Here is a 23643-nt window from a genome sequence, read left to right as displayed (position 1 = left end):
GGATACCAGCAGGACAGAAATAAAGGGCTTCACTTTAGTTTCTCAGTCTTTCAAGTCATTCATTTATATGATTTTCAGTACAAGCGCTAAAACTAAATCATATTCAGTGAAGTCCAATTAAGTAAAACGTTCAGTCATAAGTTTATATATTCTGCTAACACTGTTTACACTGCATATTATTACCTTATTATCTTACCTATACTTATCTCAGTACCGTAATTAAAACATTAATAATAGATGTGTGTGATTGTTCATGAGGTTAACATGGGTGAAGGATAATAAAGTAAATGACACTTTCAATAAATGTATAAAAAAGTGTTTAGAACTTGTTAAAGTACAATCTTTGGAGATTTGTTAACCGATAGAGTAAACCGATAGAGATCAAAACTATAAACATTAATACTTTATTATGATCTCTGACCTCACGAATATGGTTACAGAGCTGTCGCACTAAAATGACATGAACGTATAAGTATAAAAGAAAATCTTCTTTTCCAGCTCCTTAAATTCCTGTTTGCTGTTGGTTCTCGGAGACTAAAGATCAGTGATGATGATAGAAGTCCAACTCATAATGAAGATGTTTATTTCCAGTTATATACTCGATCCTGCAGAAAGAACAGCATAAAGCAAAGGTATTTAGCACTCAAGCAGGATTTTAAAAAATGTATCACGGTATTACAGCAATCCTGCTGTATCTTACCAGACGTCTTCTTACACTTGAACACACAGAAACAAACAACCGCAAGCAGTATCAGAGCACCAACCCCAATGAAGGTCAGCATCAGGATGGAGGACAACATGTGCTCTACAGAGAAGAGACATGAGAAGAGACAATCAGAGACATGTCAATATATTGACTTTTTATAGCCAGAGTTGGGATGTTTGCTACTGTAATTAATTCCACTTTTCATGTATCTGAAATCTTAAAACATTTCTTTGTTTCAGTCTATAAATATAAATATATATTTTTAAATTTAACTTGTTCTTTTCTGTAGAGAAATCTATTCTCTTCTTATTTGAATTACATTTTAACATATATTATTTATATTTTCACTCCCACCTGATGATGAAATGTTTTAACACTTGCCTCGAACATCCAGTTGAAAATTAAAGTTTCTCACGTGGCGCCCTTCCGAATCAAAAGCCTCTACGCTGTACTGGCCTGAGTCGTTCCTCACCGCGCTTGTGATCTCTAACGTCCCGTTGTTGATGAAGAACTGCATCCTGTTTTTAAAGTCTTCAGATATCGTCAGCTTTTCTTTCCTCAGGGTGAACACGTTCACAAGTCCAGTGGGAAGCTGTTTCTTGCAAAACACCTGATGGCCACTTGCATTGTTGATCACTTGGATGGACACAGATCCTCCAGGAGTTAAAGAGTACAGAGACGTCTGGGTATTAGATTTAGTCTCAGCAGCTGGAAAGAGAGGTGGGATGGATGTTTTCAAAAGTATATGTAAATAAGCATGAAGGAATCATCTTTTATGCACTATTTTTAGTAGGTAAAGTTTGAATCTTGTTTCTTGAATGATGATCTTACCATGAGATACACCTGCCAACATCACAAGTAGAGTTAGAGTTTGCTCCATGTTGTCCTCTTTCATCCAGAATAAGACTGTATCTGTAAAAAAAGGAATTATGAACTCAACACAAATAAATCAATGAGCAGCTGAATAGCTGTGCTATACACAAACAGGAAATGTTGTCAGTGGTGGATGTCGGTTGAGGGTGTCAGGAAATGAGGTGAACCGTCTCACTTCTCCTCCTTCTCTGTTGAAACCACACATATGAAACTGAATCTCGAGAATGCACCACTAAACATCTCGTGACCAGATGCATGTTTCAACATCAACGCATGCCAAGACAGTTTTGATATTTCTTTTCTTTACTTCTTCATCTGCCCAAAAACTGAAGTCATACCCACACATGTGCGGCCCACTGCAAGAGACACAACACAAAAGTTATAACATAAATGTAGCAGGTGAAGGAGTCAGTCATAGTGCTCAGCACTTGTTAGCCAATCACCCCCTGGGGCTTGGCAAGACTGATACTATCTCCCGACACTAGCAGTTATATCGGTCGTCTTGCCCATATGTACTGTACGTGTGGTGTGACCAGCTTGTGATGATCGCTGGCCAGTGTTGGAGTGTGAGTGTGGTTCTCTCCTCTCCCTGATGTCTCCACATGGACGCAGTCTGATCGGTATGTACGTGTGTGTTTTCCTCCTTTTGTCCAGAATTGTTTGAGTTTCTTATTCTTTAAATTGTTTGTTCCATTTATTTAGCTTTTGATCCGTTTATTTCATTTAAATTAATATTAACTTATTTTCATTTGATATTCTTTTAATTAGTTGTATTATGTTTTATGTTCTATTTTTGAGATCTGATTTATATTATCGAACCTAGTTTAGCTGTGTCTAGTGTCCGCCCCATTCCCATGGCTGATTTTGGTTGAGTCATTTTGGCGGCCAACCCCATAGGTCTTTGGTATATTGTGTTTATTTGTAAGTTGGATCATTTCTTTTACCTGTTACCCTACTGACTGTGCTCCCTTATTCTTTTCAGTTGCTGAGAGCTGAAGGTGGTAGTGTTGGTGTCCCAGGTGGTGGTCTCTCCCTTTGTAGCCGTCAATCGTTATGAAAATTGTTTGCCCAGTTTGGACGACTGTAAAAAATATGGTGGCCTCTGTAGAGAGGACGTATTCAAATAGAAAGGGCCCATTCTAGGGTAAAGAAAACAACAATTTGAATCTTCTGATCGAACCTTTAAGATGCCAGAGGTCTGTCAATGGCAGGATTCATTATAGCCTCACTACTTCTATTAAGTGCATCTGAAGTTTAGTGGCTTTTTTGTTTGCTACAGAAAATACATCTGCTCACTTGTTCTGTGTTTTTCATTCCAGGCACATTTACGGAACCAATATCTTTACAGTTATTGATACAAGTAAATGAGATTTCATTCTGACTTGAGTTGCAAAAACGAAAAATACTGTTGGCCTACTGAAAGTGAATTGAGAGTAATTTCACAAAACGCTTCTTGGGTCTATAGAAATGAGGAACACTGACACACGCACACAATTGATTCAGTTAAGGATATTTTATTGTACAATACCAATTTTCTTGGATATGAAAAAAATTCTCAGAGAACCAGTAAACTGTGAACTGTGCAAGGAAACCTCCAACCTAGCATTAATAAAAATATCAATGTAGGCCTGTCACAGTATGTTGTACCAGAAATGATTGTGATAAACTAGTGCCACCAAACCTTTTTATGTCTGCACAGAAGTACCCATGCTGGTGATGTGTTCCAGTAAGGAAGCTGTGAAAATGACATGGAAATTCAACACAACACTGAAAATTGCTTTCAATGATACAGGTGTCATTAATTTAATTAAAATGTGTTTAGAAAAGTAGCTTTAGTAAATGGACAAACTTTGGCTGAGTTTTCCTCTGTGTAGTGTTTTGCTTTTCGACATCACTTGAAGGCATCACTAAAAAACGTGTGTGCGTGCATGTCTATCTATAGTTATGAGGGCCAATTTCGATTCAATACCATCATTGTGAGGACATTTTGGTTGGTCCATACAAAGTAAATTGGCTTTTTGATGGTTGAGACTTGGTTTTATTGTAAGAGTTAGAATTAGGTTAGGGTAAGGGGCTAAGGAAAGCATTATGTCACCGAGTGTCCTCACAACTAGTGTGTGTGAGAGGGACAAGATGAATTAAATAAATGTGATTGGCAGATGCACATGGCACAGAATAAAGCTAACCAGTCGGTGGGCAGAGTATAATGCTCGATTCGAGGTTAGGTCTGGGGGGTTTCCCACATCCAGGTCCCACAAGACACCCGTGGGAAAATACGGAACGATTTTATATTTTACGGGACGGTTGGAAACAGGGTAAACTTTGTTGCAGCCGAATCCAATAAAATTTAAGTAAATGGCAACGTACATTTCAGAAAAACAACTGAAAAAACATAACCTCCATACTGCTCTTGTGGTGTATAAGTGTCCACGAGCTTCGACATTCATATTTTACTCGAAACGAGGTCATATTTTTAGCGTAAAAGTTAAAAGCTATCTTCTTACGAGGAGCATTCACAGGCCCTGGACACTGGCTTAGCCACTTCCAGCGGAGCTTTAGGCTTAATACAGAGTTGTTCATATATAATATACACAAAAAGGCTGATTGGTAAAAATAGAGTAAGAGTTGTAAATTAACCCATTAATTACTTTTATTTAGATGTTGTGTTTCTAATAAGTACAAAAATAAATCATGTTTTTATATTATTCTTTTATTATTAAGTGTGTTAATCAATAAATAGGAGAAGCTGAGAACGAGTTTGAATTAAAGAAACAAATCGTGCAATAATGTCGCATTGACATAGAGGTAGTTGTCATTTATATAAATAATGTCATAGGTACAAGTTGTTGCAAATGATTTCTTGTTGACACTTTGTCGTCCTTATCGAATACAGCAATTAAGTTTTAAAACAAGTTTATCCTGTATGTCTGTCACAAGTGGGAGAAGAGTCTCCTCTCAGGGTAATGAAAAACATTTTCTTACATACTGGAAACAACTCACATTTTTCTGCTTGTAATTTTCATTTTCATTTCATACAATGGATACAAACTAATTGAATAACAGATACGTTCACTGGATAATCAATTCTTCTTGAGAGGCTGAAGATAAACCACCATCTACAACTCTTGTAGAGTTCAAAACATCCTTGGTACATACAATATACGGTGTTTTTCAGTGTCACCTCATTCCGTCATGTCCTCTCTATATCCTGTTGGACATGATCCTAGTGTTGAGTCTCTTGAAAAATGACCTGCTTTTGGACAGTTTAAGTTTCGTTTTCCAGTCCTTGTTTTTCCTCTGGTAAACGCTGTCCCAGGTGTCCTCCTCCTCGTCTCCCACCCATGGGACCCAAGCACCTCCATTCATGTGGGGATCAGCTCGTGGGTCCTCCTTTGGATACCTCACTGGCACCGCAGTGCGATTGTAGTACACCAGCCTGGCTAAAAGCTGCTTGACAACATCTGGCCTCTGCTCAGAAAGGTCAAAACGTTCATAGGGGTCTCCAGAGATGTTGAAAAGCCACACTGATTTGCGGGGCTCAGTGTGGCGCTCGAGGTTCCACCAACCATTGGGAAAACCTGGAAGAATCTGTACTGGGGTCCAGTCTCCATAACCAGGGTCTCCTGTAAGGAGTTTCCAGTCTCCAGCTCGAATGGAAGCCTGAATGGCTGTATTCCAAATCCCGTATCCTTTCTGCAGGGAGCCACTGCGTGCATGGTTGTACAGAGGGTCAATGTTGTGGAGGATCTCCAATCTGGGTGACTCTTTACCCTCACTGATGGCTTCCCAAACATTATACCCATCCAGCCCCTCAGTCAATGATTCATTACCACCTGCTAGTCCCACCAGTGTTGGGTACCAGTCAGTAATGTGCACCAAGGCTTTACTCACCCTCCTCTTCCTCCTCAGCAGTGGACTGTGGACAAACCCCAGACCCCGGACACCACCCTCCCAGTAGCCGCCTTTACGTCCTCTGAGCGGCCAGTTACTGCCACCAGATAAAGGCTGGCCACCGTTGTCAGTAGAGAAGATGATGACACTATTCTGGTAGTAACCGTATTTGCGGAGAGCGTATGTTATATTACGAACTGCCTCATCTACAACTGAGACCATAGCAGCATACTTCCTGCGTGCCACGTTTCCCATCCCGCGGTAAGGGTAGATGTACTCTCGAGGAGACTGCAGGGGTGTGTGAACAGCTTGGAAAGAGAGGAAGATAAACAGTGGCTGGGACTGAGGATCGTGGGTTGCTAGGAGCTTGCGGACTCTCTGCGTGTACAAATGCGTGGAGTATTTTCCCCTCTGGCCCCAGGCAACCGACTCCCCCTCGTGGAGGTCAAAGCCACACAGCCCGGGGCCATCACAGGAGTCGTAGGTGTAGTAGTTGACACTGCCTGTTAAGGAGCCGAAGTAGGTGTCGAAGCCACGGCGAGTTGGCAAACACTCCTTCTTGTAAAAGCCCAGGTGCCACTTGCCAACCATGTGCGTGGAGTAGCCAAGCTCCTGTAGCCTCTGGGGGAGGGTGACCTGGTCGAAAGGCAGGCAGTTGGGCTGGCGGGGTCGGATGATGGAGTGCTGCAGGCCAGTGTGAATTTGGTATCTGTTAATGATTAAGTCAGAGGGACAAATGTGTTATCAATAAGTCAGTCTGACAGATAGTTAAGTGAGTAAGAGGGTAGGAGAGAAACGGAAATGACAGAGAATGGGTGGGTGGGCTGTTTCGATTTACCCTAGACTTGTAATCATCGTTTTTGGCAGCATGCTGTCAAAGGCTGGAGCTATCATATAATCTTCAAATCTTATTTTTCAGATTGAGGCTTGAAACATTTTGAAACATTGAATTCCATTCGAAGTTAAATTAATTCTTCTTTTTCAGTCAACAGAATTTCATGGCATATCTCAGTGAAATAGTTTGTCTGAAATGAAAACATATGACAATAAGTTTAAGTATATTAATATATGGTTCAGTTTTCGATATATATAGTTTTCAAGGGTAAATTAATTTACATGTTTCCTCAAATAAAATTAGTTTTTCAGAAACAGCACAGTCTGAAAGACAAGCCTAGGTTTGTGGAATTTATTGTTATATCATTTTAATGTCTGGCACATAAATAATGATATCCCACCTCCATCTATATTAGAATACACACTTTATTGTATATAGTTTTTGGCTCTGTACATCCCTTATTCATCTGAATAGCTTGAAAAGTTTACTAAAACTGTATACTTGACCTGCCGGTGATGAGCTGACTTCGGGACGGGGTGCAGATGGGTTGGATGTAATAATTCTCCAGCTTCACTCCGTCCGCAGCCAGTTTATCCAGCGCCGGGGTCCTGATGTCAGAGCTGTGGTAGCCAATGTCATTGAACCCTTGATCATCCGTCATGATGAAAATGATGTGAGGAGGCTGCGGCGTGGTAGGAGACTTTTCTCCAAAGGTTAGGTCGGCCTCGTTCTCCACCTGGTTTGGACTCATCAGGTCCCAGGTCAGGTACCCGAGGCTGAGCAGGCTCATCATGGAGAAACCCGTCAGAGCTGTCGTTGCCATGGTTTCTGTGACACTTTGTATCAGTCAAGGTTTGTATTAAAGATAAAAATCATCAGTGTGCAGGGCTCAGGATGAAAAATATCCTCTTTCCTCTCTAAACCCTACTACAGAGCACTACACATCCGTGCTTGCTGACTCTCCAAACTGTTTCAGCCTCCCTGGAAAGCATTTCACTTGTGGTCCCATTAACCCCGCCCATTTGCCTTGCTGCCTCACTGAAATATCAGCCCCCCACCACCACCCAAACACACAGAAATGTTTCTACTACATCCAGGTGTTAATGGTTAGTTCACATCTCACCTAAGTAGATGCCAATGTTTTAAATAAAACTAAAACTGGATAATGTTCTATAAAATCCTTCATGTGATGAATGTGGTTCGATTGCTAATTTCGTTTTTTTTCTCCATTCAGTGTAAAGGCAGCTTTTAACAGGATCACAGCGTGCACCCTCCTCTTCATTCACATCACAGTCATTTGATTTCAGTGAAGCCCACTGCTAACTTTGCAAACTATTCAATAGCAAGAAAAAAATCATGCCCATTTGATCGTGTTTAGCTGTGAATGACAGAGGCTCTACAGAAAGACCCTCACTCAGAAAAACCAAGACGTGTGGGGGAGATATGAGCGTCGGGCAGCTGTGGGGCCTCACACAATCACGGTCCCTGTTCTCGCTCCACTCCACTGCACACACAAACACTATATTATTTTTCCTGATGTTTTATGAGTATCGCAGACCTGAGGAGTGAGACGGAGCAGACTTCCCAGGTTTTGATGATATCTCCGACCGGGCGTCAAAGAGCCACTTTACAAATCATAGGACTGGTCACCAGAAAGCAGCGGGACTGCACAGCCTCAGCCACAGCTCCACAGCATCTCGTCTGTCGAATCAGTGAAGGTCTCATTATGGAAGGTAGTGAACATAAAGGACACTGATGATTGAAATCTTTCTAAATTGCCAAGGAGGACATCACAACAGTTAAGGGTCCAAGATACTTCTTAAAAAAACGATTTGGAAACTTTCCCCACAGCGCTCCAACATTTATATAACTACATAGAGTGACTGATCAGGTGTGTGAAAGTGAGAAGCGAGCCAGGTTGGAACTTCTCAGTTATTAAGATTCGGCCATCTTATCTCAATGCTGGATCTTCACCACACTGTTATAGTCAGAACAACAGTTGATGCTGACATTTTTAGTCATGATTGTAGTGAAATGGCATATCCCATCATCCCTATGACCTTTGAGATTATTCCTTGAATTCATGTTGTGACTCGGCCAAGAGAACCTGCACCGATCGCTCAAAGATGTTTAGTGAAGGAGCTCACAAGAGACAAGACATTTTCAGCTATATGACAATTTCACAGCCTGCATGACTTGATACGATGTTCAGGCCCACATAAAAGACGTACAATATGAGAAATGTCAACCAACACAGCATCATGGAGTCTGTCAAAGAAAACACAAAATAAAATACAAGTATTTCCATTGAGTGAATTGTGCTTCATATCACTATGATATGTAACATCAAACTGTTGTACTCAATGTATTTTTGATTAAAAATGTATAAAAAAAGATTTATTGAAAGATATTAAATTCTGTTTTAAATGTGTGACACTCTAATATTTTCATGAGCTATTTATTTTTGAATGTGTCAGAATGCTTGTTGCTTTAAAAACTGTTGAATAGCTCAAGGTCATTGAGGTGAAACACAAAAATTAGTTTTGTTGAAGGCAAAACATCGCACCATGAAACTGTTGACATTGGGACTTGTGGGCATGGAGGTCACGGAGCAGCCAGAGGAGGAGCGAGCCTCCCGTAAAGAGCGCAGAGCTGTGGCCGGGATGTTTGCCCAGCAGCAGCAGCAGCAGCAGAGGCATCTATGGAGCAAGGTTTCTGAGTTTAGGCCAGGTCAAGGCAGGAAAGTGAGAGAAGGAAAAAAAGACTGAGGTGCACCTGAAGTTTTACACCCTCTTGTTTATTTATATTTTTAAGGTTTTCCTCGATGGAGAAGCTGACAGTGTTCATGAAGAAAAAACACAGAAAACCAGAAAACTGTTGGTGGCTTGGTGAGAAGAATGACTTGGTATTATTGAGCGTGTTTGTATGTGTGTGTGTGTGTGTGTGTGTGTGTGTCTGTGTGTCTGTGTGTGTGTGTCTGTGTGTGTGTGTGTGTTTTGCCATGAAAGTAAGTGGCTCCACAGTCAATAACACCTAAAGCAACCTAAGCATGTGACCACGTACTCGTGTTTATAGATTGATACCACAGATTTTGTGTTTAAAAATGGTTTCAGGACAGTATTTTTGTTACTTTACAATACTCCCCAAATATTGTACAAACACTGTGTTTGGTTTCGGGATCTTATTTTCAGTTCCACTTGTTTGTCGAAACTTGGGCAAAGTTGGGCTGCTGCTAAATGTCAAAAATAGCTTCCATAAAATAAACGATATGCTAACTCATGAGCGTCATCATAAACAGCAGCTGTCAATATTCATGACATGTTTATCTAGACTTAAAGTAAGTTACTGGGCTTTAATGAGCCACGGCCCTTGAGTTGCTGTTGACTCAGATGTGATTGAGTGGAAATGAAGGCCTGTTCACATACAGTTCACATACTTGGACTCTTGCTCCACTGCTTCTTTCATCTTTTCACCTCTTTGATCACTCTCTCCTACCTCCCGCAAATGTAAGTGTTTCAATGACGAATGCTTTCAGAACATTTTTCCATATCTGGGATATCGGCTTTGAAGTCAGATGGAAAGTCTCAGAGTTGTGTGTATTAGTGCAGGGAACATCTGTGGTGTGTTTGTCGGTTGTTCATCAGCCTCTTGATTCATCCAGTTTGTCTGCAGTGTCATGGAACATTGTAAATTTAACAGCGCTTCCTTTTTTTTCTCCATTGCCTAATTAAAAGTAGACGTATAAAAACACAATTCAAGTTAATCATTAAACAGATAGAAACACAGATATTCACACTGACGACAGCTTCTCATTTTTACATCTCTTCCAGCCTGGTTCCTCCTGACAAACCAAGAAATGCTATTATGAGTTGAAAGGGAAGCAGAGACTCTGGGTGCCGCCGCCGCAGCTCTTACTCTGTGTTGGTTGGCACCAGATGTTGGTTTTGGCCAAAGGAAGAGGTGCTGTTACTGAATACGGCTGCTCCCCTTCACCATGAACACTAACCCCTTTCTAATCAACGCCGCCCTGCCAGTAAAGCTGCACATTACTCCCCCTCTTACCCCAATTTTCTAATCTGAGAAAGACTGGAGGGAGGTTTTCTTTCTTCCTGTGTTATGACCCTGAGCCAAAACCTTTACTGCAATAACAGCTAGTCGCCCCTCTGCTATGTACAAAAGAACCTTTGTTTCAGAGTTTGTTCAACATGTTATCATCTTTTCAACATCAGCTCATCAGATCAGGGGTCATTTTAGGGCAAGCTCTCATTTTCTCTCTTGCATCAGCTGTTTAAAGGCTTCAATATTAACGCCCAAATTAATTTTTTACAATATGACTTTTCTTGTCCCCTAATTTTATGAGTTTTGAGAATGATGATTTTACACAATAACAATAGCCATAGAACCGACTGCCATCCACGTTACTGCAGAGATTGCAAGCTCCTAAAACGGAGAAGATTGAAAATGCTGTTGGTCCCTTTTGTAAACCATGACGCAGTCACCTGATTGGTTCTTCCCATGACTCGACTACCAGCGTGAAGCCAAAACGTTGCTAACGCTGACTTCCGCTAACACTTCCACCTCATCGTTGGTATACTAAACATATACTGGTTTACTTTTCACCATTGTTGTTTCTCCTTCATAGTATTTTTTTTAACCAAGAACTGCAGAATAGATGATGTGCTTCCGGTTTACACTGGCACGAACCAAGTGTACATGAATACTCACATGATATGCATTTTCTGGTGTGCTTGTATGGATGTGGATTATTACAGAGCTGAAACACTCATATGGATGGTGATCATTTAAGTTACTAAAATGCATTAGTAGGATTTAGCTTTTGTGGCAGCACATCCTGTGGTATATCAGTTGGGACCTCACAGGTGAGGCGACAGTCTCGGACTCCAGTACTGGTTTCGGCCCGGGGATGTTTGATTTGGCTCGTGTGGCTGCAGCAGCACCTGGGCAGGAAGGCCAGGCACAACTAACACTTCATTACAACTCTCCAGCAAAGCCACCTGAACGAACATCTGCATGGGACTTAGTGAGTTGTCACCATGGGTCCCTGTGTGTAAGTGAGTTTGGCATTTATGTACACTAATCAGCCAACTTTAATGTTATGGTTTATTTGTGTTGATAATTATTAATTCATTCAAATAATGAGATGTTAATACTTCTTCAAAAGTTTTAGCCAAAATGGTTTTACAACTGCACCAACTTGGCAGTACTGACAGGTAGTGATACATTAAACTGACCCCAGCAATAACAAATCTCAGTGGCTGTAGCTGAAGATAATTACCTGCAGAGTGAGCACAGATGTGAGAAGCTAAATGTGTGGAAGGTGAAGTAGATTTATTTCCTGTGAAACAGACGACCATTTACAAGGGTGACCTGTACAAATATCCCCATCAACGTTACTATAACATGTCATCAAAGCCAAGGGAAATACTGCTTTTTTCTCAAGGATGTACAGTCAGCCCTCTCCTATGCTGCTTCTCTCTGTAAAATCCTATTTCAATTTAATTCAGCGTATTGTGATTTTTAGAGGATAAGTGAGCTGAGAAAATATGACATTTCTTTTTTTTTAAAGTTAATTTTACCCATAAAACCTTGGTGGTCTTATGGTTTGCATCACCTCTGATATAGGGAGGCTGAGACAGCCTTATAACCAGCTCCATAGGCAAATGGCATATGTGTGTGTCTGTGTGTGTGTGTGTGTGTGTGTGTGTGTGAGTGTGTGTGTGTGTGTGTGTGTGTGTGTGTGTGTGTGTGTGTATTCATGTAAAATCGAGTTTGGTAAGACCCACCGAGCACTGACGTCGAATTTTGGAATACACACTGCTTTCCTGGTCTTGCCTGATGAATGGGTCTCTTTCAGCCGTTCTGCTCCTGCTGACTCTGCTCTTACCCAAAGTCTCCTCTAGTGTGACCTAAGGTCTCACCAGCAACTCCCTCACATCTACTCCCTGGCAGCCTGTTGAGCCCAGACACCTTCACCTTCCTCCCAGACCAACCAGACGAAAAGAAGGGGGTGTGCAAATAACTGAGATCGACAGGAGGCTGACCTTCCTGGCAGCTTCTGAGAAGTTGTCCCTTTGATTGGATACTTTGTGGATCGTCCGGCTCTGTGGTTGGTGGATGTTTTGCCAACATGATGAGATGTAAAGGCTAGAGCTCAGTCCAGAAACCAATAGCCACAAGAAAGAATGTTAAAACAGTAGCCACAAGGGACAAGAAAAGGTGGTTTATTTCAATACTTACCGGATAATAGTGGTGTTCAGTATGAGTCAGTGGTCTGTTTTGGCTCTCGCTATTCATTTGTCACCTTTGTCACCAACCTAAATTAAACTAGAATGGCACTCAATAGAGTACAAACCTCTACCGGGAAATCACCCTGTTAGAGAAAGTTAAAAAAAGTCATGGCTCCACCTCTTTATGCACATTCTCATAATAATTGAATGAGTTGCTGTTTTATTTTACTTTATTGCCTGAATTGTCTCTAAAGCCAGAGGGTGTCATTCACTCTTACTGATGTAGAACTGACAGAAACCATAAAAACCTTGAAACCAGAAAGTCCTGAAGAAGCAACCTTGAGGTAGACAGATCAGATCACTAATTTGCAGTAGAGGTAATAGCCCGGTCCTGTCCAGTTGATCTTACTGACAGGACTGATCCAAATCATAAAAGCCTTGCCTAACTGAAGGGAGTAACCTGCCTTTGCACAAATATTTCCTTCCTGGTGCAGGATGTGAAACTGAACTTACACAGGCAACAGTTGATCAGAAACAGAAAATATCATCAGAAAGTAACAGGCAGATGAGCAGAGAAAAGGCTCTTTGTTGGTTGGTATGAATGGATCAATATAATCCTATGGCCAATGTGATACAGTTGAAACAGCTAATATACTGATCTGAAACTGTGGAGGACTAAGAAAGTCTTCCAACACTTCAAACTTAGTGACATGTCCTGTGTTGACAGGATAGTGATTTATTTTTAAAGAATACATTGAACATATAATCTGGACCAATTCTTCATTCATTTTTTTTTAAATGACTAGACCTATTTTATTATATATTTTGTCGACTTGTGTACGAACATAATCAATAATGTGTCCAATGTTTAAACCAAGAGAAATCAAACATTTTTCAAACATATTAATATTCTTTTCACTTTACCAGTGGTTTTGCAGGCTGCTATAACTTCAGAGGTAAATGACAATTTGATGAAGGAAAAACACACTCGCGCCTCATCCTGGCGCCAGGCCTGATGGGGGTGTTTGTCGCCTTGTTGCGTCACCGGAATACTACAGTTCCCATAGTGCATTGCAGCGGCCAACGGAAGTACTTCCTCGGTTCAGAGTGCAACACGGAAACATGCGGGTTTTAGTTACGGAGATGTATCGATTGGAAGCATGTTCCCAGTGTTAATATGAAAATCATCCCAGTCGTTACATTTGCGCGTGTATTTGTCATCGTCCACGTGTGTCGGATATGTCCGTGAACGCATCACAGCACGAGTTGAACCGGCTGATCCACCGACACCTGAAGGATCATGGTTTCCACTCAGCTGCAGAGGAGCTGGAGAGGCACAACCCACAGGTCACACACACACACACACATAATCACACACGCACAATCACTCTGTCACACACACACAAGCACACACAAATACAAGCACACTCTCATTCTGACACACACACTCTCACACACACTGACAGGTTAGTCTGGCCCTCTTTTAATAACTGTCTCCTGAGATAAACACCAATGACTTGTGTCCCATGTTGTCAGATCTACTGTTCCCAATAAACCGTCTCATCAGTGTGTGTTTTACTTTCAGATGTCTATGAATTGTCTGCAGGGGAAGACAGACATATCTGCGTCGTTACTGGACATCTACAGTTCGTGGTACAAGTGAGTGTGATTTCTCTCCTCCTTCAGGAAGTCTGGAGCTGCGAGGAGATTTACACTAAGTTTTGTTTTCCTGACAGTGACTCAAAAAAGAAAAAGAGGTCTGACTCAGCCAAGCGCTCCAGGTCTCAAGAACAAGGAGGGACTCCTGCCAAAGGTCTGACTCACACATTTCACACATTGGATTCTGAGGTAGAAACGTTTTGAGTAGTCACAATAAATAATCATTTCATTTTTTTAATGATTGAAAATGTCTGGGATGAAACCAGGGTAAATACGCACAGTCGTGTTTGGTTTGTGTTTTTTCACTTGAGGAGGCTTTTAAAACTTTCAGAGGTTGTTTTTTTTTTTTCATCCAACCTGTTGGTACATCTGAAAGAATCAGGTTTGGGCATTTGAATACATTTGTAACCCATTATGCACATTTTACATGTATTTGTAGCAAAGAAAAAGAGAGAGAAACTGGGGATGAAAACAGAGACAAGCAAAAAGAAGGTGAGTTTTCTGTTTTTAAATCGTATGTGTTCTTTATGTACAATAAGCAGACAGTGTTCTTCTTTGTCTCTAAGGCCGTGCCAGGTAAAAGAAAAAAAAGTGATGGAAAATCTGTTGCAAATGATGCCAAGGCAAAGAAATCAAAGACACAACCCAAGGACAAAGTCGTGTCTGCTGGTGGAGACGATTCAGACTCTGACAGCAGCCTGGATGTAGATAAATGGAAGAAACTGGTGCAGCAGTTGACAGGTAGGTCTGTGTGTGAGTGAGTGAGTGAGGGAGAATATGCAAAGGTTTTAGGTTGCATATGTTAATAACTGGTGGCTGGGGTGGGTGTTGAAGAGACTACCCTCAGCCGACATCTACTCTAATGTTGATCGGAGAAACCAGACATTTTAGTTCCACTGGTTTGACATGTTTCTAATCAGCACGCCAAATGTTCATTAAGATCTTTGACGGTGGGGAATGATTCAGATGAACACCGTTCTATTCAAGTACTACTTCAATGCAGTTATTTACAGCTAATGTTTTTTTGTTAAAAGAGACATACTGGTTTATGGAGAAGCGGTGGTTTGGAAAATCCAGGGAATGGTGGCAGATGAAAAGACGTCACACTTAAAAGGAGAAAGACAAGCAGTCGGAACAGAACCACACATTAACTAATTAAGAAAATACATGTTTTCATTTAAACGATGGTGCCACAACGCCGTGTTTGTTCAATGTATTCACAGTGTTTACCCTGTCCACAGAGGCTGACATTGCCAAGATGGACACCATCAATGCTCTGGATTCCTCTGAACCCCAACCCAAGAAAAAGAGAGTCAGGAAACCCCCGGCGAAGCCTCCCACAAAGAGCAACACTCCCACTCTCACACAGAATGACGCGGCAGTTGAAAAGAAAGAAATAGATACGCCAACAAATAACAAGAAGAGCAGTCCAAAGAAAAAGACTGCACCTGTCGCCTCCTCTGCCGCCCCGAGCCAAGAGCAAATCCTCAACGCTGCAGAGGATACACTGACTCCATCCACCGTCCCTCCTTCAAAACAGACACCAACTAAAGAGAAACGGAAAGCCATCGAAAATGATGAGACAGCGTCTGAGCCCAGGAAGAAGAGAAAGAAGAAGAAGAAAGAGATGACAGAGGAGAAGGTGGAAGGGAATGAAATTGACAATGGAGGAGATGGCCAAGAAAAAGAGAGTGAAGAAGAGAAGGAAAAAAGGAATGATGCCACAAAGGAGGAATGTGTTGGTGAATCTGTGGAGGAGAAGAAGACAAAGGGGAAAGAGGGGGATAAGAAAAGGAAGAAGAATGAAGAGGAATCAATTGAGAAAAATCTAAATGGAGATGCTGTTAAAGAGGACATCTCGGAGCCAGCAGAACAAGTAAAGAAACATAAGAAAAAGAAAAAGGAGAAAACTGATTATGAGGAACATTCAGATCTAACAGATGAAAACAAGAAGGTGAAGAAGAAGAAAAAGACAACGGAGGAAAATCCAGAGTTGGCAGCTGAAGAAGTACAAGAAAATACAGAGCACAGTGTTGAAGAGAAGAAAGAGAGGAAGAAGAAGAAGAAGACAGTGGACAGTGAGGAACAGTTGGAGAAAGTGGAAGAAAACAAAGAAACTACGGAGCAGATCACAGAAGAAAAAAAGGCGAAGAAGAAGAAAGATGTGGCTGCTAATGGTGAAGACAATTCAGAGCAAATAGTTAACAAAAAGAAAGAGAGAAAGAAGAAAAGGGAAAATCCAGATGCAGAAAATCCAGAACAGATAGTTGAAGAGAAGAAAAAGGACAAAGCTGATCATAGTGAGGTTTTGGAGCAGATCGCTGAAGAAGATATAACAATAACGAAAAGCGAGAGCTGTGACGGAGGAGAAACGCCAGAGCAGACGACTACAATGAAGAAGAAGAAGAAGAAGAAAAGGGACTCATCATTGGAAAATAACTCTACTGACACAGATCCACTACCTCAGCCCGTCTTTGAGACACCCAGTCCTCCAACAGAGAAGAAGAAAAGTACGTAGATAAATCACACCAGTCGAAACAAAATGCAGACTTTCTGTTTGTAAATTTCTGTTTACTCAATCATTTGTCGTCCTCTCAGAGAAAAACAAGTTGAAATCAGCCGAGGTCCCCGAGACGCCTGTGGGTACTGACCAAGACACGACCGCAACAGAAACACCCTCCAGTGACCCCCGCAGAAAGGTATCACAATACTGTTAGAAAACCCATTGTGTAGACATAAACTAAAGAACGCAGCAGGAGATTGTCCTGACCTGTCCTGTCACCCACTCTCTTGTCGAGTATTTATTCTCACATGGGCTCACGCTGAGTTATCCAGAGTTTTTAATAGGGGGCTGGAGAATGTCTGCAGCAACTGACGTGGACTCACGTACAGCTCCCTGGATAAGTTCTGAAGTTCAGTGCATGTCAGCCAGCAGCTAAATTGATGTCACTCTTGGGGGGGGGGAATAAACGAGCTGTGAGAGGATGATTCTTCCGTTCCATTCATTTTCTCCTTGTCTGTAATTTTTCCACAGAAAAAGAAATCCTCCAAGAACACAGAGTCATGAACACGTTCAGTCTTCATCAGTGCACAAGGACAAAGTCAACACAACCTTACCACCCAGTTACTATTCATGTTTTAATGGTTTCAATGATCACTTCAAAATTTAATTTTTATTTGGGTACTTTCTTTTATTTGTTTTGAAGATTTTGTGCCATAGCTGTCTTTTTTTTACTGTGTTTTTTTTATTGTGATGCCCATTTTAATGGCTTACATATGTAGAAGGGGTTGTAACTGTTTAATTGATTGGATATTTGTGAAACTGATTCACATTGAACAGAATCTCATCCTCCTTCAGTCTGCCATGATAAACTTATCTGAACTAGAGGGAAATTATTACAAAATTCAATGGAAATTGTGTTAAAAGTGTATTTTAAATGAAAGTTGCATGTTTTTTTAAAGAATTTTTTAACTGTTTGATAAAGCTTTCATATGTAATCTGTAAATTTTGCTTTTAATACAAAGTAAACGCTATAGTTTTTGTAACCATGTCTGAAGTGTTACGATAAGTAGATGGATAGATAGATGGATGAGTGGATGCATATGTATGTAGGTGGATGGATGCATAGATAGATTGATAGGTAGAAGCGTAGTTAGATGGATGGATAGATAGATAAAATAGATCGGTCGGTAGGTGGATGCATAGATAGATTGATTGATAGGTAGACGGGTAGTTGGATGGATAGATAAAATAGATGGGTAGGTAGGTTGATGATAGATAGATGGATAGATAGATGAAATAGATGGGTGGGTAGGTGGTTGGATAGATAGATAGACGGACGGATGATAGACTGATAAGTAGGTAGATAGAAAACATCTCTATATACAGTACTGTTAGTCTCCCGTAAGAATCCGCTGGGTGGCGCTGCAGCAGCTGTAAAGGGGCAGAGCAGAAACAGAAGAAGAGTGTAAGAGCCAATCATCATCACGGTGAAAAGCGTCAGCGCTGATCACAACATGGCGACCTGAGCAGTGTTTACATCCAGGCTGGGTCGAGCAGAAGTCAGGATGTGGAGGCTGAACAGAGTCCGTCACAAAGCGGGTCGACAGGGCGGCAGCTCGGAGGAGCACCGGCTAAAGAGGAGGGAGCACGAGAAAGGTTTGTTTGACCGTCCGTGGTGATGGTTCCAATACAAAGGAAGCTAAAGCCCAATTCATGGTTCTGTTACAGTTCGACGTTTATTTACAAGAAAGGGAAACAAGCTAATAAACAGTTAACGTCTTCTTTAAACTAACCGTAGCAATGTACGTGATATATGTACATGCTAATGGTAAACTAGCATTTGTTTCACAGTATTAGGTCAAATGAAGATTAAACAGTCCCCCACAGTCTTCAATACAAGAAGACAACACATCATCTATATACAGCAGTAGATAAGACTTTAATTAAATATACATTCATATTTGTTCATGTTTTTTTTAACACTAAGCTGATGCATCTTACAGCGACTGTGACATTCTTGTAGTAAATAATAAACCCAGCCTCCTCCATGAACTTGATGGTTTGTAGAACATCTCAACAATGAAGTACAAGTTGCTTTAATTTCACTGAAACCTAATGTGATGTGACGTTTGTCCATGTTTGCTGCTGTAGCCCTGAGACAGGCCCGCAGAGACAGACAGCTGGTGAGCAAGAGGCTCCTGCTGAATGAGGATGAGGAACAGCCGGAGGTCACCATGGACACCACGTCAGGAGAACAGGTGACAGAGACAATAGATTATTTGTTTGTATTTTCATTATTTTTTTAAAATAAAGGACTGATTGAGTTTTGACTCTTGTGCTCATTTCCCCAGGATGTGGTCAGCCTGCTCTACAAACTTCAACACAGCGGGCCTGAGAGGGAGAGCCACCTGAGAGCCCTGAGTAACGCTCTCCGTGGCCCATCAGCACAGCTCAGCTTCATCAAGTACAGTGGCTCGGGAAAGTTGTTTTCAGACGTGGAAATCTGCGTCCAGACATTTTGCCTTTCACATATGAAGAACGTAGCAGGAGATCGTCTGGGTCACATACATTCACAACAACATTCAGGCAAGAGGCGGCTCCTGGGTAAAGCATGCAGGGGACAAGACGTAACATCACTGCGGAAATCACACATTTTGGAGTCTGGACTTCAGTGCACGTCTGAAAGCAGCTGTAATTAGCTAAAGTGATACTATTGTTTGCTTTTTTTTATCTCTATCGTGTAACATGTCTGTGTATCTGTCTACTTTCAAGGCAGGAGAATAGTATGCATCTGCTGGTCAGTCTCCTCACTGGCTCTAATGCTCAGTGCCGTCTCCATGCTGTCCGCTGTCTTCATGAGCTGTCTCACTCTCCCCACACCAATGTGGCCCCAGCCTGTCTGCCTGCCACCCCTTACCTGCTCACCTACCTGTCTGGCCAGAGCACCAAGTTCACTGTGAGTAGCTATGCGTAGCAGACAGTGTGTAGTGTTATCACTCTATCATAAAGGTTTATCTGTTTACTTTCTGTGTGTTTATATTCTCGTGTACACAGGAGCTGTGTCTCTACACGCTGGGTAATTTATTCCCGGACAGTGATATTGTGAAAGAGAAACTCCTGGCCCAGGGAATCATACCAGCTCTGACCAACTGCTTGGAGGTAACCGAACAACATTTATTGGCCCTCAACATAGTAATAGCCCCTCAGCTGGAATTGAGGAGTCCTTGTCCTTCTGTTTTTGTGGTTGAGTTATGTTCTTGGAAAAGTATCTGTACCTGCAGCTGTCAATGTGTTTTCTCATCAGTGACGTGCTTATCAAAAGCTAATGTATACAAGCAGCAAAGCCACTAAGAACGTATTCATTGCTGAATACCTTTTCTTTACGTGATTGATTTGGATGTACCAGCTACTTTTGTGTCTGCAGTGACACTTAATTGAGCAGAAGTGAAGTGGTCAAAACTGGTGTTATCAACTTTCACAATAAAATAAATCGTTGCGGCTGATTAGTTTTGACATTAGATGTTTAGATGTGAAAATTGTGTTGTACTCAACCCAGTGCAGGACTCTTCTTCACTGTGTCTTTGGTAATATGTCAGTGAAGGTCAAAGAAATAAATCGAAATCTGATTGTGATTATCACCTAAACTGGAGATTTTTCTGTGTCCAGAACCAGAGACATAATCTATCAGTGGTGGAGGCGGTGGGGTTCACCCTCTCTCAGCTTCTCCAGGCCAAGGATGCAGCAGAGAAAATAATCCCGTAAGCACTCGGTTTCTAATGTTCTATTACAAATTGTTAAAATCACTTTATTTTGTCAGGCTTTAATTTACTTTCTGTCATTAGATGCTGTCCTCAGTTGTGCAGTGATCTTCCTCTGTGTCTGCAGGCAGGTCTTGGCCTCCAGTTTACCTTCACAGTTGCTATCAGTCCTGACTCCTGACACAAACTTTAGCCTTGCACCTGCTATTGAGTGTGCATGGTGTCTCCACTACCTGGCATGCAGGTAGGATATTCTCAGCAAGTGTCAACAATCTCTTTATATTTACAGACAACTGATCATAGTAACAATGATCTGCCTCTCTTCTCTTCTTATCCTATTTGAAGCAGTGAGGACAACAGAGAGCTGTTGGCTCATGGTGCCCTGCTGCAGTGCAGTTCTTTGTTATTGTCACTAGGTGATGCTGTCGCTGAAGGAAAGAAAGAAGAAGGAATGGAGTTGGTAAGGAAGTTTATGGATCAAATACAGCATTTCATTGGGGGTTTGTTCGGTTTTAACACCCTTGTTTTGTTGTTGTTTGTTTGGTTTTGTCTGAAAACTTGAATCATATAATGTGTATCAGCACTTTTCGCAGCACAAGTATATCTTATCACGTCAGCATGGTATGAGAATCAGCTTGCAGAAACTTCAAACTTGAAACATTGTTGTCTTTATGCATTAATGTTGTGGCATGACCTTCCTGATTGGTGCATTTAAGAAAGTGTCCACATGAAATACTTGAGATTAGTTATTGATAACAGCTTTTTATTTAAAAAGTCAAATGCTTGGTTGTTTCTTACATTACACACTGTGTTATTTAGCTGTTTGTTTTTCACCACAAAGCAGTTGAATGCAATTACAAGGAGAGTGTCAGTTTGTCAGAGTGTCAGTTTGTTTAGAAACAAAATGATCAATCTTAATCATTTTAAAGGCAGTGTGTGGTATACATTATTAAAACCTTATTAAAAATAAGAAAACCTGTATATGGTTTTTATGCGTCTTCAGCTTGTCTGTCCTCTGCTGCGGTGCGTGGGAAACCTCCTGTCCCTCTGCCCAGTGGACAGCCTGAGCACTCAAGTAGGCGACGTCCGACTTGCGGCTGCTGTGTGTGTACTTCTTCAGGCCTACCCGCACACCCAGCCAGCCTTGGCCAGGGAGAGCGCCTGGGTCCTCAATAACCTCACAGGTAAGACTGCTCTGTCGCTGTTTCGTGCAGAACGTCTGTTTTTCAGAATTTACGGGGAGAGTTTCTTTCTTTACCCACCTGGGGATCCCTGTATTTATCAGGATTGTGACTGTTTTTAACATGATTTGTTACAATGCCTTTTCCATCAATCTCTGTTCCAGCTCACTCCAGTGGTTTCTGCTCTGCTCTGCTCTCTCTCAACTTGGTCCCTGGACTTATCCAGCTTCTGCCTTTGTCTCGAGGCATCAATACAATGGTCAGTGCAAGAAAAAGCCAAACTTTGCTTTTGTAGTATTTCTCCACAGTAACAGTGGCAGATGATGGTCACGTTGTTTTCATTTGAGCCCTGTCTTTCTCACACTCTTGCAAAATGTTGCACTTAATCTCACTGGCCTCTGTCGTCTTATCAGGTCCTCAGGGTTCTAGCAAACATTGCCCACAAGAATAAGGAGTTCTGTGTCCAGCTGGCCCAGCTCGGATTGCTGTCTATGCTCTGTGCAACACTTAAGATGGCTGACCAAGAAATGGTGACCCTCAGTCTGGAGGTCCTCTTCATGCTGGTCCTCAGCAGACAGCAGGTAAGAAAGCTTACACATGTTGAGTGAGAAAAGAAAATGTCTGAGTCAGTTGCTCTGGACATGTACCTGCCGGTCCCTTAGTAAAAGTATCTGAGTGAAAAAATTTAAGAATACAGCAGGAACATTATTCAGCACCTGTATTTGTAACATCTTTTACCACTGTAATCTCATAGATGCTGGTTGCTCTTTCTTTTTAGGTGGCGGACGAGTTTGTGAGGCTTGGTGGGGTTTCACTGTTAGAAGCCATTCAGTACAACAGTGAAGGAGAGATGAGGCGAAGAGCAGCATATCTCCTGGAGCACCACCTACTGACTCACTCATCAGACCTCACAGTAAAGACTTTTAGTTTTCTGATTGTTGAATTTAGACTACTTCAAAATTTAATAATGACTAATTTGATCTGTTGTGTTGCAGGTGGACAACGTCCCGTGATGCTGATTCTCACACACACACACACACACACACACACACACACACAGGATACAGTGTGACCATGTGGACACACCTGAGGACACAGGACAACTTGTTTATATTTTCACTTGTGTATGCTGAGGAACAGATGATATTTTTATATTTAATTATGATGTAAGGAAGATGTTTTACCATTGGGTATCAGTGTTGTTACTAATAGTATTTTAATAACTGTAACAATGAAGTGGAGTTTTTTAATGCCTCTAGATTTACACTCATTCACAAACATAAAATTGAATGAGAGAGAAAGAAGACCGATTATTTATGCAGAATCATGTAACTATGTATAACTGTAGAGGACTTGTTGAAATGATAACTGACTCTAAATATCTGGAATGAGGGAGATAAAAAAAAAACTACCTTTTTGTAGTGATGATGATTATGATGATGGATTTTAGATATTATGAGCCAAAAAATCCAATGCAATTTTACATTAATCAAATATACTAATAAACGTAATTAGGACAAACATGAAAATGTACTTTTGTGATCATTTCTGAGGGTGAAGATTGGTGTTTTAGTTTTTAATCTCAGGTTAAGAGGACCTAGTTTGTATGCCTATGGAGGGGTGGGTGAAGTGTTTGAGCCCACAAAACACTTCTGGAGTTTCAGGGGTAAACAGCGTTGCAGTCAAAGTAAATGGTGACCGATTCTTCAAATGTAAAAAATGCCTCCATGCTGCTCCTGTGGTGTCATCTCAGTATCCGTAAATCTCAACATTCAAATCTCAATCGAAACGGCGCCATTTAATCCATGTTTTTAGCCAAAATGTCCGCTGTGATCCATGTGAATGCAGCTCCAGAGGAGGATAAGGCTTACAAACACTTGACACCACAGGAGCAGATTTGTTTTTTATATCTAGTTTTTGTTGAGTTTTATTTTCATATCAGACTGTAACTAAAATATTTGTAGTTTTGTATCTTCTGGTTTTTGTTCT

At 41.3% G+C, this 23643-nt stretch overlaps 3 protein-coding genes and 1 long non-coding RNA gene across 6 annotated transcripts; 3 read left to right on the top strand and 1 right to left on the bottom strand.

The window, feature by feature from the left end:
* Window positions 1-1801: 1801 nt before the first annotated feature.
* LOC138411399 (uncharacterized) lies at window positions 1802-3438 on the top strand. The gene is made up of 2 exons (XR_011244033.1): window positions 1802-2199; window positions 2562-3438. It is a non-coding gene; the product is annotated as an uncharacterized lncRNA (long non-coding RNA).
* Window positions 3078-12667, bottom strand: arsia (arylsulfatase family, member Ia). 2 transcript variants are annotated; one of them, XM_069531514.1, is made up of 3 exons: window positions 8872-9004; window positions 6812-8006; window positions 3078-6179 (listed from the first exon to the last, which is right to left on the bottom strand). In XM_069531514.1, exons 2-3 carry the CDS (start codon window positions 7126-7128, stop codon window positions 4781-4783), a joined length of 1716 nt encoding a protein of 571 aa, XP_069387615.1. In that variant the 5' UTR covers window positions 7129-8006; window positions 8872-9004; the 3' UTR covers window positions 3078-4780. The 2 variants fall into 2 exon arrangements, with proteins under 2 accessions (XP_069387615.1, XP_019935285.1); XM_020079726.2 differs by having other exon boundaries at window positions 6812-12667.
* A 940-nt stretch (window positions 12668-13607) lies between these two features.
* Window positions 13608-17758, top strand: LOC109628826 (uncharacterized protein DDB_G0286299-like). The gene is made up of 8 exons (XM_020086240.2): window positions 13608-13900; window positions 14139-14212; window positions 14290-14366; window positions 14652-14704; window positions 14779-14953; window positions 15454-16722; window positions 16811-16911; window positions 17247-17758. The coding sequence occupies exons 1-8, from the start codon at window positions 13793-13795 to the stop codon at window positions 17277-17279; spliced, it is 1890 nt and encodes a 629-aa protein (XP_019941799.2). The 5' UTR covers window positions 13608-13792; the 3' UTR covers window positions 17280-17758.
* Window positions 17758-23183, top strand: tmco6 (transmembrane and coiled-coil domains 6). 2 transcript variants are annotated; one of them, XM_020088020.2, is made up of 13 exons: window positions 17758-18371; window positions 18867-18973; window positions 19067-19179; window positions 19488-19671; window positions 19770-19874; window positions 20382-20473; window positions 20601-20717; window positions 20822-20933; window positions 21477-21657; window positions 21819-21913; window positions 22068-22235; window positions 22433-22567; window positions 22650-23183. In XM_020088020.2, exons 1-13 carry the CDS (start codon window positions 18281-18283, stop codon window positions 22665-22667), a joined length of 1518 nt encoding a protein of 505 aa, XP_019943579.2. In that variant the 5' UTR covers window positions 17758-18280; the 3' UTR covers window positions 22668-23183. The 2 variants fall into 2 exon arrangements, with proteins under 2 accessions (XP_019943579.2, XP_019943497.2); XM_020087938.2 differs by having other exon boundaries at window positions 20819-20933.
* The last annotated feature ends 460 nt before the right edge of the window (window positions 23184-23643 follow it).

Source organism: Paralichthys olivaceus, chromosome 9 (genome assembly GCF_024713975.1).
Source record: "Paralichthys olivaceus isolate ysfri-2021 chromosome 9, ASM2471397v2, whole genome shotgun sequence".
Taxonomy (NCBI): Eukaryota; Metazoa; Chordata; class Actinopteri; order Pleuronectiformes; family Paralichthyidae; genus Paralichthys; species Paralichthys olivaceus.
Note: the sequence above shows the minus strand (reverse complement) of the source record. Positions and strands in the feature narration are given on the sequence as shown.

Excerpts from the sequence above, each read along its gene's own strand:
- arsia (XM_020079726.2), bottom strand. The coding sequence starts at position 7,128 with ATGGCAACGACAGCTCTGACGGGTTTCTCCATGATGAGCCTGCTCAGC. Across the intron at positions 6,180-6,811 it reads AGTCAGCTCATCACCGGCAG|ATACCAAATTCACACTGGCC; the intron begins GTCAAGTATACA and ends AATCATTAACAG.
- LOC109628826 (XM_020086240.2), top strand. The coding sequence starts at position 13,793 with ATGTCCGTGAACGCATCACAGCACGAGTTGAACCGGCTGATCCACCGA. Across the intron at positions 14,705-14,778 it reads CAGAGACAAGCAAAAAGAAG|GCCGTGCCAGGTAAAAGAAA; the intron begins GTGAGTTTTCTG and ends TTTGTCTCTAAG. Across the intron at positions 16,723-16,810 it reads TCCAACAGAGAAGAAGAAAA|AGAAAAACAAGTTGAAATCA; the intron begins GTACGTAGATAA and ends TCGTCCTCTCAG.
- tmco6 (XM_020087938.2), top strand. The coding sequence starts at position 18,281 with ATGTGGAGGCTGAACAGAGTCCGTCACAAAGCGGGTCGACAGGGCGGC. Across the intron at positions 20,934-21,476 it reads AAGAAGAAGGAATGGAGTTG|CTTGTCTGTCCTCTGCTGCG; the intron begins GTAAGGAAGTTT and ends ATGCGTCTTCAG. Across the intron at positions 22,236-22,432 it reads TGGTCCTCAGCAGACAGCAG|GTGGCGGACGAGTTTGTGAG; the intron begins GTAAGAAAGCTT and ends CTTTCTTTTTAG.